Raw genomic sequence first — 22,930 nt, 5'->3', positions numbered from 1 at the left:
GTGCCCATGCAGAAGTCCACAGCACTATAATTAGGATATTTTTTCCTAAGAAAAATATTATAATAGACATCCTGCCATGCTTATGTTATTTTAATTGGATGTTTAGCTCTAGGGATCTTCATAATTTATCATAAAGCTTTAATGTTAATAAAATCAGCTGGAAGGAAACACTACTTATCTCCTTGATTGCACCACAAGGAGTAGGATCTTAATTTGAGCCTTTCTTTCCTTCTTTTTTAAGCTAATGGAGAGAGTTTTAAGTGGATCATGGGATCTAAGCAATGTAACACAGTGCTTCATTAAGTATTGCCCATGATCCACATCAAAGAAAAATTACTAAAGGTGGAGTCAAACAGGCAAGGAAGACTTATTCAAGACTACTACAACAGGGGAGAGAGACTGAACTCAACTCCCACTGAAACAAAAAGAAGGAGAGGTTTTTTGCTTGTTTTCCTTTTTTTCCCCTGCTCCTTTTTTATTGTGTAAATTTAAGGTATACAACTGATGTTTTTATATACGTACACAAAGTAAACTGATTACTACCTGGAGAGTTTTTAAGTGCTGGGGTGAGCCAGTGGAAAAGTGCTGGAAGACATTAGAGGGGAAGTTGGCTGGTATGATCAGGCCTTCTGTGTTTGCTAATTGGTGTTTATCAAAGTTAGGCTTCTACCCTCCCACAGAGACTAAGAGATGGAGGGCTGTCTTTCTTGATGTTTACATTTTGAAGGGAGAGCTAATAGTACCTTGAGAAAGACATTTCTAGATTGTAAAACTGTCAGGCAAGAAGCTGGAAGTTTACATCTCAATAGGGCAGAAAGGAATTTACAACTACAAGTTTTATAAAATAAATCTAAGAAAAAGGAGATCTGGAACCTATAGTCAGGAAGAAACCGAAGTTATTTCAAGCTGAGGGAAATGTTAAGGCCGTCTTGGCCACCCATTGATGGGTATTGGATTTTACTTGCTCTGGAAACTGATCTAAAAGTACAAGCCCTTTCTTACTTTACAATATATAATACAATCTTAAAACGTTTAAGTACTATGTACAACTAAACGTTACTCATTAGAAAACTAATAAATTAGATATTCAGGTGCAGAAGGGATGTCTTTGAAATGTGCTTTAGAGTGCAAGAGATTTCACTGTTTAAAGTTTACTAAATAATAATAATAGCAACACCTATTGAGTATTTACCCTACGTCGGATACTAATTTATGCATGTTTCATATAATGTAGAAAAAAATCTAGGAGCTCTTCTTTTCCCAGAAGAAAATTTAATCCAATATCAGACTGGGAATGGAAGAGCCGGTCTCAAAACCAAGCCTGTTACTCCAGAGAGGGGATCTTGGCCTGGAATAGACACACCTTGCACACACACTGATAGAGTAATAGATGAATATGCTGAAGAGGTTCTTTTTTCTTTCCTTTAAGTAGTTGAAAGGTCCCCAAAATCCAGGTCTAACTCCACCAATTTAAAATTTCCTACCGAAGCCCTAATTTTGTCCTATTTCTTGAATGAAAGACTACCTTGTTTCCACGCAGCTGGCAAAGGCCTTCATTGGGCTTTGCTGTCATTCTCGTTTACTGTGGTCTCTCAGCAGCACTTCATTTATTTGTGCAGAAATTATTAATGTGATGGAGTGCAGCCTGACTTAGAATCAGTTTAGACTCCTACAGTCATTTCACATCCCAGTGCCACAAAGCAGGAGTGATGATGGCTGTCTTCGCCCTTTCTCCCTGCTTGGATAACTGCATCAATTACAAAAATAGTAAAGAGATGGAGGACTCCCATCAGTCATGCTACAATAGTACTGGCCTGTGAGTCACTACTTAAATAAGATATAAAAGCTCTAAGATATGTGCCAAATCTTTTGCAGCACAGATGTGTGAAGTCGTAAGTTACGTTTTATTTTTTAACTTAAAGAAACATTTAGAAGCTTGGGAAATACTGCAGAATTCTGAGAATTGTCTTTTAGACAATTAAAGTTCTTCCAGTAAATATTTTGCTCCCTGTTTTGGTTATCAGCTAGTTTTGGAGGGCATATATTACTTTATTAAAATTAATTATAAATATATTCTTAAATATTAGGCCTAGGCTACCCTCTAGGAGCTGGTCATCTAGAAAGGCATGCTATCAAGTAAAGCAGCAAGTACAATATGGAATAATTAATACAATGAGCACTGGCCAAAATTATACAGCTGTTTATGAATGTGTATAGTTAGTGCTTGTCTCCTTCACTAGATAGCTCCATGAAGACAAGGACCATTTTTGTTGTTGTTGTTGCTGTATCTATAGTAACTGATGCATTTTAGAAACTCAGGAAATATTTGTAAATGAATGAATAAATATAGCTGCAAGTAGGAGAGGGAGCCAAACTGTTGGGGAGGATAGAATCAAGAAAGGTTTGTTCAGGCAAAATTGCTGAAATGATCATATTGTCGTAGAGTATAGTATGTCATCTCTCTCATGATTTCCATTTTTTTTGTCAATTAGATTTCACTAACCTTCTTCAGCATCTACTGTATACATGGCAGTGAACTATGTTCTCTTCTGTACCTTATTACTCTGCAACGTACTGAGAGCTGAGGTCCATTTTCTACATAATGAATATAAATTTTTCACTCTTAAATATTGACAATGTGATACCTAATTTCCATTTCTGAGTATATCTGAATATAGACCAAATGACATAAGAAACTCCGCAAAAAACAATTAACACTGAACACTGCACAATGGCCCTCCTATTTGTTGGAAGGTGGTCCTTCCATTTTAGCTCCTTATACAGCATTCCAAATTTCCCTGAAGATTACCATAGAAGCATAGATGATGATCACTAGAAATTATCATGTAGCCAAAGCTGACACTCACAGAAGTATATGTTATCCTTCAAACAAAAAAGTCCTAAGTTTGTCCTAACTTTATCTGACCCATTTTTTAATGCTCTGTAACATTAGTGAATGATATAATGTTTATGCAGAATTAGATAAGCTTATGTTAAGTTTTTCACAAGGCTAAATAGTTGGTTGCTTGAATTTTGGGAGCACAGAAAAAAAAACAAACAGTAATTACAGCCAATCCAACTTTTGGCTTTTGCTTTAGCACATTAGTTAAATAAGAATCTACTTGGTATTTGAAAGCTTTCAAAACTGGAATGAAACATATGAATTAGAAAGAAGGTAATTTCCTCTTTTTTATCTGAAAGGGAGGTATGATTTTATGCATGATCAGTGACATCATACACTCATTATATTTCCTCCATGGATATAATACATTCATGAATTGGGTTAATGTCTTCTGAAATTTCGTAGCAACTACCATCTTTCTTTTTATTTTTTAAATTTTTAAATAAAATATTTTATTTTAGATTCAAGAGGTACATGTGCATATTAGTTACATGGGTATGTTGTGTACTAGTAGAGAGAGGGCTTCTAGTGTACACATTACCCAAATAGTGAATATTGTATCCAAAAGGTAATTTTTCAACCCTTGCCCCCTTTCCACCTCCCCGATTTGGAGTCCCTAGTATCTATTATTTCCATCTTTATATCCATGTGTTCCCATTGTTTAGTTCCCACTTATAAGAAAGAACATGGTATTTGGTTTCTTGTTTCTGAGTTTGTTCACTTAGGATAATGGCCTCCAGCTGCACCCAGTGTTGCTGCAAAGGACATGATTTCATTCTTTTTTATAATTTCATAGTATTCCATGGTGTGTATATACCACATTTTCTTTATCCAGTCAACTGTTGATGGACACTTAGGTTGATTCCATAACTTTGCTATTGTTAACAATGCTGTGATTAACATACAGGCACAGGTATCTTTGTATATAATTATTTATTTTCCTTTGGATAGACACCCAGTAGTAGGATTGCTGGGTATAATGGTAGTTCTGTTTTTAGTTCTTTACTGTTTTAGTTCCATACTGTTTTCCATGGAAGTTGAACTAATTTACATTCCCACCAACAGTGTATGAGCATTCCGTTTTATCTGCATTCATGCCAACATGTTGTTATTTGACTTGTTAATAATAGCCATTCTGACTGGTATAAAATGATATTTCATTGTAGTTTTAATTTGAATTTCTCTGATGATTAGTGATGTTGATCATTGTTTCATGTGTTTCTTGGCTGTTTGTATTTCTTCTTTTGAGAAATGTTTGTTCATATCCTTTGCCCAGTTTTAATCAAGTTTTTTTTGTTGTTGTTGAGTCATTTGAGTAACTATTACTTTACATTTTGTTTTTCAGAGGTCTTGAAAGCCTAGTTTGGAAATGATAACTTCCCTTTGTCTATTGTTAGTTATGCTCTGACCCAATCATTTACAAGGAAATGAAATCACTAGTGAAGGGAGTCGTTATATTGGTATTACATGAATAAAGGGTGTGTGTGTGTTTGCAAAATGGTAACTTGCAAACCTAATATTCTTCTTTACCTCTTCTTTGTAATAAATAGTGAGTACTTAAAATGTTTAGGGAAAAAATAAATGTAAAATTGTACTTGAAACTTTACCAAACTTTTTAAAAGTCTACAGAGGAAGAGAAATGTATAGATTTTAACAATCATCTAGTGTTATCTTAACTGTATCTCAGGAAGTATCTGTATAGTCACTCTGAATATGTGTATGTCAGGCTAAATCGGGCAGATAGATGAGCAGTTAAGTTCAGTTATCGTTAGATTTTTTTTCTTATTAGAGTAATATTTTAGTTCTAAAAGGGTAGTTTTAATTAAGGCATAAGGGTTTATTTAAACTAACAAATGATTATGTGTCATTATACTATTATAAACAAATCTGATGAACTCAGTGATTTCTTTAAGATTTTTAATCTCTTTGGTGTTTGTCTAAGACATCAAGTGTCCAGAGTATACTCTGCTGAGAAATCTATATCAATGATTGAGAGTTAATATCTATGAGCTATTTTCCATGTTGTCTGAAAGTGTTTTTAAATTGTATAGAATATATCTTTCTGAGAAATCTTTATCACATGTAAGAGTTGCTATCTGCAAGCTATTTTCTGTGTTGTCTGACAGGTTTTCTAAAAACTAAAATAGCTAAAAAAAATGAAACAGGAAAAATGTGTCAGTTTTAATGGTGCAGATTACCCATATCTCAGATTGTTACTTGGATTTCAACCAAGACTGAACTAACTAATCAAACAGGAGGCAAACCTTCTTCAAAATCATTCAGAGCATTAGTACACAGCTGAAATTGCAACTTCACTTATCAGGTTGTTTTTGACAGGATGCTTTGTGGTTCAAGTGACAGAACCACAGCTAAACTAACTGGAATAAAGAAGAAACTATAGTCCTAGGAAGCCAGAAAGTCTGAGTGTGCTCTAGCCTTAGGCATAGCTCAGTGCTGTGTTCAGTGCTCTCAATAGCACTCAGTTTTTCTTATGTCACTTCTCTGCCCTGTCTGGGTGGTGAAGTCTTCTTTTCTTTCTCTAGGACTATAGTGTGCAAAACATGAGCCTGTGGTCAAAGGCAACGATTTTTTTTTCCTGTTAAAAGGTAGATTTTGCACATGAATAAAGCTAATCCAGAAGGAAACATTTATAACAAAGTATATTAATTGGCCAGAGTGTGATATGCATTCACCTTTAGGAAAAGATGAAAGCTGTGTAAAATAAAAAGTGAAGAAAAAGAATAGTTTATTGTGTAACTCTTTTTTTTTTTTTTTTTTTGAGACAGTTGAGACAGGGGCTCACTTTGCCACCCAGGCTGGAGTGCAATGGCACCATCTCAACTCACTGCAGCCTTGACCTCCCAGGCTCAAACCATCCTCCCACTTCAGCCTCCCAAGTAGCTGGGACTACAGGTGTGTGCTACCACACCCAGCTAATTTTTCTATGTTTTGTAGAGATGGGGTTTGGCCATGTTGCCCAGGCTGGTCTCAATATTCTGGACTCAAGCAACCTGCCTGTCTCAGCCTCCCAAAGTGCTGGGATTACAGGCGTGAGCCACTGTGCCTGGCCACATTTAACTCTTTTGAAGTGTACAATTCGGTAGTGTCAGCTATATTAATGTGTTGTGCAATGCATCTGTAGAACTTTTTATTTTATTTTATTTTTATTTTTATGTTTTTGAGACGGAGTCTCACTCTTTCGCCCAGGCTGGAGTACAGTGGCGCAATCTCGGCTCACTGCAAACTCTGCCTCCCGGGTTCACGCCATTCTCCTGCCTCAGCCTCTCGGAGTAGCTGGGACTACAGGCACCCGCCACCACACCCAGCTAATTTTTTTGTATTTTTATTAGAGACGGGGTTTCACCGTGGTCTCGATCTCCTGACCTCGTGATCCACCCGCCTCGGCCTCCCAAAGTGCTGGGATTACAAGAGTGAGCCACCGCCCCCGGCCAGAACTTTTTAATCTCGCAAAACTGAAACTCCGTGCCTGAACAGCAACTCCCCATTTTCTTCTCACTCCAGCCCCTGGCAACTGCCATTCTATTTTCTATTTCTATAAATTTGACTACTTCAGATATTTCTTATAACTGGAATCATAGAGTATTTGTCTTTTTGTGACTGGCTTATTTCACTTAGTGTAATGTCCTCAAGTTTCATCCATACTGTAGCAAGTGATAGGATTTCAAAAGGAAAAGAAATTTTAAGATTTTTTAAAAGTTACTTTGAAAGGATATTCACAGACATAAAATGCTTTCAGGAAACTTAAATTTATGACAACTTAAATTTATAACAAACATGGAGAAATTTGATGGGACTGAAAGTAACTTGAAAATGCACTGCTCGCTTATTATCTTTCAAATTCAAATTTATTCAAAATACTGGACTCACAAGAAAAAAGGCAGCAACAAAAATCACATCTGTAGCTTTTGGACTACACGTTTTCAACACTGCTACTAATATATTGGGGAGAGATTTCCTTCAAAACAAAAAAGAGAGAGAGACAAGAGACAAAAATATTTTATTTTTTTGCATCATATATTCTTTTTAATTTAACCTTTTGTTTGGAAATAATTATCAATTCACATATAGTTGTAAAAAAAAAAAATACCAAGAGATTCCATGTGTCCTTTATCCAGTTTCTCTCACTGATAACATCTTGCAAAACTATATTCAAAACCAAGACATGGATATAATCCACTGATGTTATTCAGATTTTCTTAGTTTTGCAAGTACTCTGTGTATGGGTGTTTGTGTGCATGTATACACACATGGATTTAGTTTCATGCAATTTTATCACACGTTGTATAGTGAATTTAAAAGCAGAGTTTATAGATCAGATGTATCTATTATCAAGGTGTTATTATTTTTAGAAATCTTAGTAGCAAAATGTTCTTATTTTATATGAAAAATATGCATACATGATATGAAGAAGAGTGTACCTTATTATTCTTATACCAGATCATTGCTTTAAACAATTTATTCAAGCTATATACACTCTTTAACATGTTTTCATTCTTTCCATAATTAAAGAATGAAATATGTATGTTTATTTTCCCTCAAGTTATTTATTTTCTTTAATATTGAGAATCAGCCTTTTTTTTATTTTACCTTTATCACCAGAGAAGTAGGGCACATTTTAAGAATCTTACTGTTAATATCTGCAGACAATAATTGAGGGCAAAAAATTGTGTTAATTTGAAAATTTACTATTTTACTTAGAATTTTTATATTCACTAGTCTTAGAAAGATTATTAGTCATTGTCATTAAGGACAATAAGACTCTCCATTTAGTTACATAACTAAATCATTGAAAATAAAATGGGTTTAAATATTTGCAAAGCAAATTACTGAACCCATAGGTACATATTCACCATTAGACTGTACACCACTTAAATGATTTTTTATTTTCTTACATGCCTTCATAATTTTTCTAATTTGCAGAGTCTTCACTTCCTGGTAAAGGAATGCCTCATTCTCCCAAATCCTCCTTAATCTCATATCTAAGAAGAGATACAAACAGATTTTTCCAAGTTAGAGCATCCTTTCTCTTAAAAAAAAAAAAAAATGGTAGCATAATGAGAACAAAATAACTTTCAGATTGAAGTAACTGCTTTACATAAGTAAATTAAGGAGACTTTTTTCCTTCATAGAGAAGACCAAAGATGTTCACAAACAGCTTTACCCATAATAGTATGGCCTCTTATTTCTCTTTCAACAGAGATAATTTAGTTTCTTAGTTTTCAAATTATGATCTGAAGTCAAATGATAGCTATTGTAAACATATTTGAATCATTTTCTATGGCAAATTTAATCAAGAGCATTTTCATGTACTCATTTATTCAATACCTACATTAATAATAATATAAAAACAAATTTCTACAACTACAAAGATAACAACTACAATAATAATAACTAATTATATACAATAATAATAACTAAGCGGTTACAATATGCCACATTCTTTTCTACATGTTTCAAATACAAATACTCATTTAACACTAACAGCCACGCTATGAGGTGTATACTATTTATTGTATTTCTTATTTTACAAATAGTTAAACTGCGGCACAAAAAGTTAAAGGATTTGTCCAAGGTCGCATGTTTATTAAGTTTTAGAGCCTGGACCCATCCGTGGCATCTGGCTCCAGAATCTAAGCACTTCGTTGCAATGCACATGCACCCCCCTGAATTACAATGAGACATACATGGAAAAGAGACATACATGGAAAAGACATATACCCCCCTGAATTACAATGAGACATACATGGAAAAGAGACACACATGGAAAAGAGACACACATGGAAAAGAGACACACATGGAAAAGACATACACCCCCCTGAATTACAATGAGACACACATGGAAAAGGCCTTTTCCTTTCCTTCAGGATATTTTTAAGCTCATAAGAGAGAAATGACAAACACCTATAGTACAAGACAGAAAGAGATTGGGGTCATTAAGACATACACTTGGAGGATTTCTGAGTTATTTATAGAACAGGATTTCTCGCATGTAGTTGAAAAAGGTGGCAACATTTGTGATGTAATTCAGAGTTAATAGTGTGTTGACAGGATGGAAGAAAGAGAAAACAAGAGGCCTGGCTGGGGACAAGGAGAAGAGATTCTAGGAAGGGTGCCTGGGCTCCTTCAAGTGTGAACAACTAAAGGAAACAGCTCCTTTTTTATCACGTGGGGGGGCCCTTTCTGAAGATATGGGAAAATTTCGAACATAAGTCTCTCGGTTATGGATAATACTTATCAAAATTTTTATGTTACACAGATGATTATTTGGTTTAACCTAATTTTTATCAAAGACACATGTATATTTGTTAAAAAGTTAAGTGATGCTTTGAATTTATAATGCAAATCCAGAGTTTGGATCAAAATGCTAAATTTTGACTTTTTTCATAGTTTTTAAATGGAATTTTTATTTTTAAAAAAGATTGATGAGTTTGCTTATCAGCTTAAGGAGATATAGGGCTGAGACAATGGAGTTTTCTAAATATACAATCATGTCATCTGCAAACAGAGACAATTTGACTTCCTCTCTTCCTATTTGAATACACTTTATTTCTTTCTCTTGCTTGACTGCCCTGGTCAGAACTTCCCATACTATGTTGAATAGGAGTGGTGAGACAGGGCATCCTTGTCTTGTGCCGGTTTTCAAAAAGAATGCTTCCAGCTTTTGCCTATTCAGTATGATACTAGCTGTGGGTTTGTCATAAATAGCTCTTATTATTTTGAGATATGTTCCATCAATATGTAGTTTATTGAGAGTTTTTAGCATGAAGGGGGGTTGAATTTTATCAAAGGCCTTTTCTGTGTCTATTGAGATAATCATGTGATTTTTGTCATTGGTTCTGTTTATGTGGTGGATTACATTTGTTCATTTGCGTATGTTGAACCAGCCTTGCATCCCAGGGATGAAGCTGACTTGATCTTGGTGGATAAGCCTTTTGATGTGCTGCTGGATTTGGTTTGCCAGTATTTTGTTGAGGATTTTCACATCAATGTTTATCAGGGATATTGGCCTGAAATTTTCTTTTTTTGTTGTGTCTGCCAGGCTTTAGTATCAGGATGATGCTGGCCTCATAAAATGACTTAGGGAGGAGTCCCTCCATTTCAAATGTTTGGAATTGTTTCAGAAGGAACGGTACCAGCTCTGCTTTCTACCTCTGGTATAATTCAGCTGTGAATCCATCGGTCCTGGGCTTTTTTAGGTTGGTAGCTATTAATTACTGCCTCAATTTCAGAACTTGTTATTGGTCTATTCAGGGATTCAACTTCTTCCTGGTTTAGTCTTGGGAGGGTGCATGTGTCCAGTAATTTATCCATTTCTTCTAGAGTTTCTAGTTTATTTGCATAGAGTTATTTATAGTATTCTCTGATGGTGGTTTGTATTTCTGTGGGATCAGTGGTGATATCCCCTTTATCACTTTTTACTGCATCTACCTGATTCTTCTCTTGTTTCTTCTTTATTAGTCTTGCCAGTTATCTATTTTGTTCATCTTTTCAAATTAACAGCTGCTGGATTCATTGATTTTTTGAAGGGCTTTTTGTGTCTCTGTCGCCTTCAGTTCTCTTCTGATCTTAGTTATTTCTTGTTTTCTGCTAGCTTTTAAATTTGTTTGCTCTTGCCTCTGTAGTTCTTTTCATTGTGATATTATGGTATAGATTTTAGACTCTTTCCCGCTTTCTTCTATGGGCATTGAATGCTATAAATTTGCCTTTTAACACTGCTATAGCTGTGTCCCAGAGATTCTGGTATGTTGTGCCTTTGTTCTCATTGGTTTCAAAGAACTTATTTGTTTCTGCCTTAATTTCGTTATTTACCCAGTGGTCATTTAGGAGCAGGTTGTTCGGTTTCCATGTAGTTGTGCAGTTTCAGTGAGTTTCTTAACCCTGAGTTCTAATTTGATTGCACTGTGGTCTGAGAGACTGTTTGTTATGATTCCTGTTCTTCTGCATTGGCTGAGGAGTGTTTTACTTCCAATTATGTGGTCAATTTTAGAATAAGTGCAATGTGGTACTGAGAAGAATGTATATTCTGTTGATTTGGGGTGGAGAGTTCCATATATGTCTATTAGGTCTGCTTGGTCCAGAGCTGAGTTCACGTCCTGAATATCCTTGTTAATTTTCTGTCTCATTGATCTGTCTGATATTGACAGTGGGGTGTTAAGTCTCCCACTACTATTGTATGGCAATCTAAGTCTCTCCGTAGGTCTCTAAGAACTTGCTTTATGAATCTGAGTGCTCCTGTATTGGGTGCGTATATATTTTGGAAAGTTAGCTCTTCTTGTTTCAGTGATCCCATTACCAGTATGTAATACCCTTCAGCAAAGTCTCAGCATACAAAATCAATGTGCAAAAATCACAAGTATTTCTATACACCAATAATAGACGATCAGAGAGCCAAATCATCAGTGAACTCCCATTCACAATTGCTACTAAGAGAATAAAATACCTAGGAATACAACTTACAAGGGATGTGAAGGACCTCTTCAAGGAGAACTACAAACCACTGCTCAAGGAAATAAGAGAGGACACAAATAAATGGAAAAACATTCCATGCTCATGGATAGGAAGAATCAATATGGTGAAAATGGTCATACTGCCCAAAGTAATTTATAGATTCAATGCTATCGTCGTGAAGCTACCATTGACTTTCTTCACAGAATTAGAAAAATCTATGTTAAATTTCATATGGAACCAAAACGGAGCCTGTATAGCCAAGACAATTCTAAGCAAAAGAACAAAGCTGGAGGCATCATGCTACCTGATTTCAAACTATACTACTACAAGGCTACAGTAATCCAAACAGTGTGGTACTGGTACCAAAACAGATATATAGACCAATGGAACAGAATAGAGGCCTCAGAAACAATGCCACACGTCTACAGCCATCTGATCTTAGACAAACCTGACAAAAACAGGCAACAGGGAAAGGATTCCCTATTTAATAAATAGGGAAATAATGTATTAATAAATTGGGAAAACTGGCTAGCCATATGCAGAAAACTGAAACTGGACCCCTTCCTTACACCTTATAAATTAACTGAAGATGGATTAAAGATTTAAATGTAATGCCTAAAACCATAGAAACTCTAGAAGAAAACCTAGGCCATACCATTCAAGATATAGGCATGGGCAAAGACTTCATAATTAAACGCTAAAAGCAGTGGCAACAAAAGCCAAAATTGACAAATGGGATCTAATTAAACTAAAGTGCTTCTGCACAGTAAAAGAAACTATCATCAGAGTGAACAGGCAACCTACAGAATGGGAGAAAATTATTGCAATCTATCCATCTGACAAAGGGCTAATATCCAGAATCCATAAGGAACTTAAACAAATTTACAAGAAAAAAACAAACACCCCATCAAAAAGTGGCAAAGGATATGAACAGACATCTCCCAAAAGAAGACATTTATGCAGCCAACAAATATATGAAAAAAAGCCCATTGTCACTGGTCATTAGAGAAATGCAAATCAAAACCACAATGAGATATCATCTCACATCAGTTAGAATGGTGATCAATAAAAAGTCAGGAAACAACAGATGCTGGAGAGGATGTGGAGAAATAAGAACGCTTTTACACTATTGGTGGGAGTGTAAATTAGTTCAACCATTGTGGAAGACAGTGTGGTGATTCCTCAAGGTTCTAGAGCCATTTGACCCAGCAATACCCATTACTGGGTATATACCCAAAGGATTTTAAATCACTCTACTGTAAAGACACATGCACACATATGTTTATCGCAGTACTATTCACAATGGCAGAGACTTGGAACCAACCCAAATGCCCATCAGTGATAGACTGGATAAAGAAAATGTCACACATATACACCAGGGAATACTATGCAGCCATACAAAGGATGAGTTCATATCCTTTGCGGGACATGGATGAAGCTGGAAACCATCATTTTCAGCAAACTGGCACAGGAACAGTAAACCAAACACTGTGTGTTCTCACTCATAGTTGGAGTTGAACAATGAGAACACATGGACACAGGGAGGGGAACATCACACACTAGGGCCTGTTGAGGAGTGGGATACTAGTGCAGGGATAGCCTTAGGATAAATACCTAATGTAGGTGACGGGTTGATGAGTGCAGCAAACCACCATGGCACGTGTATAGCTGTGTAACATGTATCGCACATGTATCCCAGAACTTAAAGTATTAAAAAAAAAGATTGAATTAAAATATTTGTTATTTTGATTACCACATCCCTAATAACTTCCTTGTGTTTTTTCTTCATCTTTCAGTTTTAGTCATTTTCTGTTGACTTAGTTAACTTTCCTTTCCTACACAATCACACATGTGTATCCTGTCCTTGACTCCCTATACTTCATATGGGGCACATAATAATTTTTCATACTTATATATATATGAATATATATATATGAGTGTGTGTATATATATGTGTGTGTGTATATATATATATATATTCATTTTTTGTATTCTTCACTAACTGCTTCACCAGATTCACTGGGTTTTCTATCAGTTTATTTTTCTGAACAATCCCTTCCTTTTGCCTTCTGACCTGCTGGAATATCTATTGGTTGCCCTTTATGTTCCTGTTTGCACCATGTTTTCTCTTTCCTGACTTTCTCTCTGCTTTGGAATAACAAATCTATTAATAGTTCTCGGAGAAATGAGCTTGAAAGATAGTTCTTTGAGGTACAGCAATGACCTTATTTTCTCCTAACACTTCATCGATATCTTGTTTAGCTATAGAATTCTAGATTTGAAGCCATTTTCATCATATTTTGAAATGACTATTTGATTACTTTTTGTACTTCCAGTTTTCATTGAGAAGTCTATAGACATGCTGCTTTTTGAGCCTTTTATCACTGTCCTCCCAGGAGGCATCTAACATATCCTCTGCCTCAAGGCTCTAAAACTTCACAGTAGTGTGCTTCATATGGGTCTAATTTCATCGGATTTAGCTTTTATAGAATAAGCCCTTTGAATTTGGAAACTCAACCCCTTCACCTGTTGCATTTTATGGAAATTTTCTTGAATTATTTTGTTGATAATTTTTTCCTCTCTGTTTCTCTGCTCACTCATTCTGGAACTACTGTTATTTGGATATTGGATCTCCTGAACTGTTCCTGTAATTCTTTAAACTTTTCCCACAAATTTTCATTTTCTGTCTTTTTGCTTAACTTTCTAGGAGTTTTATTACCTTTATTTTCCAACTCTTCTTTTGCATTTTAAAATTTCTGTTATATTTTAATTTTGGTACATTTTATGTTTTGGTTTTTCTACATGTGTACTTGATATGTGTGATTATGTGTGGGAAGATATAATAAAACATATATAAACATGGATAAATATAGATATAATTGTGGTCCTTTTTTTGGTACATATATATATATATATATATATATATATATTTTTTTTTTTTTTTTTTTTTTGACGGAGTCTCGCTCTGTCACCCAGGCTGTAGTGCAGTTGCAGGATCTCAGCTCACTGCAAGCTCCACCTCTCGGGTTCATGCCATTCTCCTTCCTCAGCCTCCCTAGTAGCTGGGACTACAGGTACCCACCACCATGCCCGGCTAATTTTTTGTATTTCTAGTAGAGACAGGGTTTCACCATGTTAGCCAGGATGGTCTCCATCTCCTGACCTCGTGATCCGCCCGTCTCAGCCTCCCAAAGTGCTGGGATTACAGGCGTGAGCCACTGCGCCCGGCCGTGGTCTGGTTTTATGTTCTCAGTATCTTCCCTTGCTTTTCTGAAGATAGTAATTCAATATACATTTTTTTTGTCTTCTTCTACCTGAGTATTCTCTATTTCTATAGAGATGGCTTCTATCCTTAATAAACTGCTCAAGATTGAGCATAAGGGATGAAAATCTGATGAGAAACTGAAAAAGTGACTTGATTTTGTCAACAATGACAAGGGTATCCCTAAATTCAGAGATGATGGAAAATAAATATTAAGTTTGTTAACATTACTTTTGTGCTTAGAGAGGGTCAGTTGTCTGGCTGCACAATCTGACTGATTATTTTCACTCTACCAACTTTTACTCCTATTTCTGGAGGTTCCAATAAGGGTTTCTAAGGTTCAGTTTAAGTTTATTCTTGGTTTTGCCCGTTGCCAAGTCTACAATTCAGTTTTGTACAATTTGCTAGATCTATTACCACTTATCTGTGTGCAGTCAACTTCCACAATTATAGTGTCCTCCACTTCTTTTATTCCCTGTGTTTTTGTGTATACCTTCAAAGAATCACTTTATTACTGTCCTCATTGAGTTCAATAAATAGTAAATGTGGAAATTACTGTTAAATCTACCATTTTTATTCAGAAGTTGCCTTGAACTTTTTATCTACCTTCCAAAGGATTTTGTTCTTTTATTGAACATTCTGGGTTGATTTTATCTGGCACACACAGTAAGACCATTTAATATAGATACTATACTCCTTTTATTTCAATAACAGTTTCTTAAATTGTATCTTTATGTCTTCTGTTTTATTTTTTTTTTCAGTCACTCTAAGCATGTTTTTGGCTTTTCTTAGCCTACCCTCCTACCAATATGATTTCTCTCTCGTCTGTCATTAACTCTTTATTTCTATTTCACTTTCCTTAGCTTTCCTAATTTCTGCCCTTCTATCCCTTAATAATAGCTTTCCACAGTGCCTATTTTTTTCTGATTTTATTTTCATGCCTGTGATAGAGTTTATTTTTTAATTATTTCTTTATTTCTTTGTTCTTTGAGCTGACATTTCATCTTACTATCACATCCCTGAGCTCTTATATTTCCGCTTTGTTGTTTATGAAGATAGAGGCAAATGCCTCATATGTTTTCAAAAACGGGTGCCTAATGTTTTTCTTAATTTCATGGCTTTTTTCTGTGGGGAAAAGGAAGTGGTAGTTTTTCATCTAATTTTTTTTTGATACTTTGTGTCAGTGTTACACTATTTTTCTTTTTTAGATAAATGACTCATCTCTGAAAAAAATTACGTCTTTCCTGGACAAGCTATTCATCATAGATTTATTTTTGTAGGAGTGTTTGCTATAATTCTTGGCTTGCTGATTTCCACAAAGAAAAGACATAGATTTTCTCTGCTGCTTCAGATTAAACCTGCTTCATGAAACTAGGGTTTAAGTGTTTAATTCTTTCTGTACCTCTGTCTTTTCTACTTCTCTGAAACCAAATGTTGCCATCAGGATTAGTTCCGCCTGTCCAGCTCAGCTGAGTTCCTGAACTTAGAGTTGTAAATGTAGAGTAAGTTTTAGGCCCTACATTTTCAGGCAGTGTATTTTCTTGGTGCTTTCTGAGATCTATTACCCTTGAACCCTTTGGGCACTGACATTGATCTGCTTAGCCTCTCATTTCCCCGTTTGCAAATGATCCTGCCCAATCTCAGAAGCTTTTGGAAATTCTAAACATATTTTGGTGACTAAAGGTATTTTGGTGACTATATATTATTCCATCTCTTCATTTTTAAAGCTAGAGTTAGAGGTATTTTATTTTTATTCCCTATTGTTTTCTGAATAGCCTCATCAATGTATAATTTACATTCCACAAAATTTTCTCCTTATATATATTAGATTTTACTGATATTTGGTAAATTTATACAGTTATACAATCATTACCACAATCTAGTTTTATAAATTTTCCATTGCTCCAAAAATGACCTTGTGCCTATTAGTAATCAACTCCTGTTTTGTTGGTTTTTGTTTTTCGCTTTTTGTTTTTTTAATATTTTAAAGTTTCTCATTTAAGACTGGGCATGGTGCCTCACGCCTGTAATCCCAGACCTTGGGAGGCTGAGGTGGGAGGATCACTTGAGCCAAGGAGTCCAAGACCAGCCTAGACAACATAGTGAGACCCATCTCTACAAAAAAAAAAAAAAAGAAAAATTAGCCAGGCACGGTGGCATGCACCTATAGTCCTAACTACTCAGGAGGCTGAGGTGGGAGGATTGCTTGAGCCCAGGAGCACTTCAATGAGCAGAGATCAGGCCACTGCATTCCAGCCTGGGCGACAGAGTGAGACCCCATCTCAAGAAAACAAAAAACAAAAAAGTTTCTCATTTATATAGCTACCATCATTTCCGAAATGACCTGTGCTATGTTTTCATTATTAATAATTCTGAGAAAGATAATGAAAGTTTAATACGGTAGAAGAGTAAATAATTCGCCATAAAACTACCTCTTGGCATTTATTCTTCTTCTGCTAGGTTTTTTGAGAAGATTTTCCTAGAGCCTCTCAGATAGTCTTTCTCAGAGGGTGAGATCATGTGTGTGATACACTTAAAGCACTGGGGTCAGTCGGGACACACTGGTGTTCATTGCTGCTGTGGTTGTTGTGAAATGATTTTTCTTTGCAGTGTAATGTTCTGGAGGTTCCATGAAATCCACTGATAATTCTTTAAAGGAGAGGAAGCCAGCTTAAACTAAAGGTTCTTAATTATTTCAAGAAAATTAATATAATTTTTAAAATAAATTTTACACATATTTTTCTTAGAACAATTTTGCTACGTTCAAAATGTATCATGATCTATAGAAAAACTGAAAATCATGAGAATTCTAGTTTTAATTTTATTCTCATCATTCTCAATAGACACTTGGTTGAATAACTCTGGGAAAATCTCTCTGATACCTTCTCTCTCTCTCTCTCTCTGTCTCTCTCTCCAGGCCCACATATCCACACATTTATGAACATACATGTCAGAAAAGCATATCTAATTCTATGTGCATATATATGCATACTTTCAAAATAAAGTCCTTCATTAATTGGAGTATAGCAGATAAATATGTCTTAAGCAGCAGTTCAGTGAATGTTCACACATTAAATGCACACACGACCACCACCTGGATAAATAAAAGAACATTACCAGCACTCCAGAAGCTTCCCTCTTCTTGATTCTTGATCATTATTCCAACAGCAAACCATATAGGTTAGCTTTACCTGTTTCTGAATTTCACATAAATGGAATCATACAAAATGTATTATTTTGTTATATGGCTTCTTTCATTTTTTGTGAGATTATTCCATGTTGTTGCAAGTAGCATTTCAAGTATTTAATTGATGTATTGTTTTTAATTACATGAATATACTACATTTATTCTGTTCTTGATGTAAATTTAGGTTATTTTCAGTTTTGGAGTATGAATAATGCAGCTATGAAAATTCTTCTATATATATATTTAGGTGTATGTATGTATATATATATATATGTATTTCTATTGGGCATATGTCTAAGAGAGAATTATTGAGTCATAGGGAATATGTATGTTCATTTTAGTTGATATGGGTTTTCTCAGTGATAGAACCAAGTTATATTCTCACTAGCAGTGTATGAGAGTTCTAAATCTTCCACTGCCTTCACAATGCACGGTATTATCTATCTGTTTTTTTGTGGATCCTGAGTATTTGCGTACTCTTTTGTGAAGTACTCATTCAAGTTTTCTTTCTCATTTTTCTGCTAGGTTTGTCCTTCCTTTTTTCCTTATTTGTGTAAGTTTATTATATATTCTGGGAATTGGTTCTTTTTCATAAAACCTATTGAAATTTTTTTCTCCTGCTCTGTAATTGCCCTTTATTATTTTCCTAATGGTGTTTTTGAAGAACAAGGTTCTTAATTTTAACATAATGTAATGTATTAGTCTGTTTTAATGGTTAGTGTGTTATGCCCTATTTACAAAATCTTCACCTACCCAAAAGTCATGCAGATATTTTCATGTAAGTTCTAGAAACTTTTTAAAGCCTTTTTCTAAAATAAACCTTTATATTTACATCAACAGGTCATCCATTGTAGGATGTAGGGGATCAGTTTTTACTTTTTTCCCTTATATGAATATCCTACTGATCTGGCACTAATTACTTAAAAGACTACCCTTTCTCCAAACTGTAAGCTCTATTTTATATTTCTATTATTTTGCTAATTTTTTTCAAGTCTCTTCTTCCTACGTTTTTCACAAATCTCTTTTTATGCTTCTTACAATATGTCTATCGATGATTTTTTTCTCCCTTTTTTCCTTAGCTCTGCCGGTTTACTTTTTTATCTTTTTTAAGCTTATTTGTCTATTAATTGAGTTTTTTTTTGAAGAGGCTGTTTTTTTAAATTTGTGTACAATTTGTACCTGCTTCTGATGAGTATTCTTAAGTTTGCAATATTTCTTTCTTCTTTTTCATCAGTATATTTGCAGACATCTCATGATGCTGCTGGCCTTTTTTCTTCTTTTTCACCTCCTTCTCCTCATCCCATCTTTTTTTCCTTCTTTTTCTTATTCATCATCACTTATCTCGAGTGGGTATAATGCAGGTATCTTAATCGACTGGCAGAAAAGGAAGAATCAGCTGGTGGTTTGAACTTTGTCCTCATAACTACATTTTCTTTTTCATTTTTGTTTCTGCCTGAACTAGTGAATTTGTTCTAGACTAGCAGAAAGTCTTTTTGTTTCATAAGGATGTCAAGCATGTCTATTTTGGGTATGATGCTTTACATCAGGAGTGTAGATCAGTATGGTTTCTGTTTCACCTTATCTTACCAAGAACTAACTTGGTAAAAATAGTATATCAGGATGCTAAATGAAATTTATGACTCCCCTGGCAAATAACCTCTTATTGCCATTCCAAACAACAGGTCATTGGTTTTCCTCCTTAGGGTGAATCCTTATTTTGGAAGACTCATGCTGTGTCCATTCTGTCTCTCTCCTTCTCCGTGATCTGTTATGGGGTTATGGACACAGTCAATTGTTGTTTTATATATAGCTAGAGGTTCATTTGCAATATTTGAGCCTATGAACCTGACATTTATGCTCTCATGCATATATAGAAATCAAAAAGTTGATTTCATAGGACTAGAGTGTGGAATGTTGGTTACCAGGGGCTAAGTCAGCTGGAGAGAGGGGTTGGTGAGATTTTTGTCAAATGATACCACATTTCAGTTAGATAGGAGGAATAAATTCAAGTGATCTATTGAATAAATGATGACTATAGTTAATAACAATATATTATATACTTTAAAATGCTAAAAAAAGATGATAAATGTTCTCACCACAATAATAACTGTGTGAGGTAATGAATACATCAATTAGCTAGACTTACTCATCCCACTATATGTATATTCTGTATCTAATATATATATATATACTTCAAAACATGTGGTACATGATAAGTACATGGAATTTCATCTACCAATTACAAATAATAAAACTTTTAATTTTAAATAATATAAATATTACAAACCATTTTTGTTATGAAATACCATACCAAAAATTTATTAACATTTTCATTTAGATGCTTTAGTTTATTGCTGGTTTTCTTTTTAAATAGATCTTTTAAAATTAATCCTGATTTTTTTTATTTTGCTTTTCAGATGCAACAACTGTTCCATGAAAATTATGAACACAATCGGAAGGGTTACATCCAAGACCTTCACAATAGCAAAATCCATGCAGCCATAACACTTCATCCCAACAAAAGGCCTGCATACCAATACAGGCTGCATAATTACATGCTCAGCCGCAAAATTTCTGAACTTCGCTACCGCACCATCCAGCTCCACAGGGAGAGTGCCCTGATGAGCAAGCTCAGTAACACAGAAGTGAGCAAAGAGGACCAGCAGCTGGGAGTGATACCTTCTTTCAACCACTTCCAGCCTCGGGAGAGAAATGAAGTGATAGAATGGGAGTTCCTGACAGGGAAGCTCCTATACTCAGCAGCTGAGAACCAGCCCCCTCGACAGAGCCTCAGTAGCATTTTAAGAACAGCACTGGATGACACCGTCCTACAGGTGATGGAGATGATCAACGAGAATGCCAAGAGCAGAGGACGGCTCATTGACTTCAAGGAAATTCAGTATGGCTACCGCAGAGTTAACCCCATGCACGGGGTGGAGTACATTTTGGATTTACTCCTTTTATACAAAAGACACAAGGGAAGGAAACTGACTGTGCCAGTGAGACGTCATGCCTATCTTCAGCAGTTGTTCAGCAAGCCTTTCTTCAGAGAGACCGAAGAGCTAGATGTCAACAGTCTTGTGGAGAGTATTAACAGTGAAACTCAGTCATTCTCCTTTATATCTAATTCTTTAAAGATACTATCTTCTTTTCAAGGTGCCAAAGAAATGGGAGGGCACAATGAAAAGAAAGTACACATTCTCGTTCCTCTCATCGGAAGGTATGACATTTTCTTGAGATTCATGGAGAACTTTGAAAACATGTGTCTTATCCCAAAGCAGAATGTAAAGTTGGTCATTATCCTTTTCAGTAGGGATTCTGGCCAAGATTCCAGCAAGCATATTGAGCTGATAAAAGGGTACCAGAACAAGTACCCCAAAGCAGAAATGACCCTGATCCCAATGAAGGGAGAGTTTTCCAGAGGTCTTGGTCTTGAAATGGCTTCTGCCCAGTTTGACAACGACACTTTGCTGCTATTTTGTGATGTTGACTTGATCTTCAGAGAAGACTTTCTCCAACGATGTAGAGACAATACAATTCAGGGACAACAGGTGTACTATCCCATCATCTTTAGCCAGTATGACCCAAAGGTAACAAGTGAGGGAAGTCCTCCCACTGATGATTACTTCGTATTCTCAAAAAAGACTGGATTTTGGAGAGACTATGGATATGGCATCACCTGTATTTACAAAAGTGATCTTCTAGGTGCAGGTGGATTTGATACCTCAATACAAGGCTGGGGACTAGAAGATGTAGATCTCTACAATAAAGTCATTGTATCTGGCTTAAGGCCATTCAGAAGCCAAGAAGTAGGAGTGGTGCATATTTTCCATCCAGTTCATTGTGATCCTAACTTGGACCCTAAGCAGTATAAGATGTGCTTAGGATCCAAGGCAAGTACTTTTGCCTCAACCATGCAACTGGCTGAACTCTGGCTAGAAAAACATTTGGGTGTCAGGTACAATCGAACTCTCTCCTGACAGTCCAGGCAACACATTTTGCCTTTTTTAAGGGGAGTTTACCTCATTGTTGGTTGTTGTTATTTTTATTTTATTATTGTTATTTTATTATTATTATTGTTATAATTTTATTTTGTTGTCCTGGTCTTAAACTACTCTTAGTTGTCTTCCTAAGGGTGTTTGTTGACCTCAAGCAAGAAGAGTCTGCAGTTCACTGATGTTTCAGATTTCTACTGAAGTCAATATGTATTACTTTTATATATCTTTATTTGAGATTGAGTTAAATCATGGCAATCAAATGACTTTTGAAACTCATTCATCACAAGAGACAGCTTAGAAGAATGTTCTCTTGGGGCTTAAAGATGCAATATCGACTTTTATTTGGTTTCTCAAATTCAATGTGATACAAATATTTACTGGTGAAAGGTACCACAAAAGTGCTTTATGCTTCCTATGGGGAAGGGACTCTGTAACATAAACTTGAGTTTTGTAATTTATACAAGGACTTAAATATATAGACAATAATTTTCTTCATCTGTAGAATTTTTAAAGTAAATGAACACCTATGATTGTATGTTTATTTTTTAAAAAAAGTTTTAAAAATTGAGGAGTTTTGTTCCACAAGCAACCGGTACTGGCTACCCTGGTCTTATGACAATTATGAGCTCCTCACAACTGTCTGCTATAAATGCGAATGAACTTTATTTTCTCAAGGAAATATGATTTAATTAAATATTCATGTACATTTTAGAAGCTTTATGAAACAATGTCCTTCATTTGCTGGCAAGAAGATAAAATATGACAGAACCTGTTTATTTAAAATAAAACACAGGTATAGCAGTATTCTTTTTCAAAAACACTGACAAGGTTTTGTTGTTTCCTTTTAGTCACACTTGATATGTTTCTGTTCATATTCACCAAAACATGCTTGCTGAGCAGGCTTGAAAAGTTAACAAGGGATTATGGTATGCTGTTTGTGTTATTATACTGGAAAACCTAGACTTCATAAGTGATTAAACTGAGCAATTTCTTTACTCAATAATTTACAATCTGGGAGAAACATCCTTCCTCAATCTCTTCAGCTTTGGAATCAAGCTGACCCAAGAACAGTTCAAAAATTGCTTTTAATATGGGTTGCTAGGTATCTCAAA

The 22,930-nt window shown here is 35.3% G+C and overlaps 1 protein-coding gene across 1 annotated transcript in view; it reads left to right on the top strand.

The window, feature by feature from the left end:
* CHSY3 (chondroitin sulfate synthase 3) overlaps positions 1-22,642 on the top strand; it is a 272,991-nt gene extending 250,349 nt beyond the window's left edge. Inside the window, exon 3 of the mRNA XM_032156523.1 lies at positions 20,238-22,642. Coding sequence (XP_032012414.1) covers positions 20,238-21,800 — 1,563 coding nt within the window. The 3' untranslated portion in view covers positions 21,801-22,642. The remainder of the gene's footprint in view (positions 1-20,237) is intronic.
* Positions 22,643-22,930: the final 288 nt, after the last annotated feature.

This window comes from Hylobates moloch, unplaced genomic scaffold (assembly GCF_009828535.3).
Source record: "Hylobates moloch isolate HMO894 unplaced genomic scaffold, HMol_V3 SCAFFOLD_6, whole genome shotgun sequence".
NCBI lineage: Eukaryota > Metazoa > Chordata > Mammalia > Primates > Hylobatidae > Hylobates > Hylobates moloch.
Note: the sequence above shows the minus strand (reverse complement) of the source record. Positions and strands in the feature narration are given on the sequence as shown.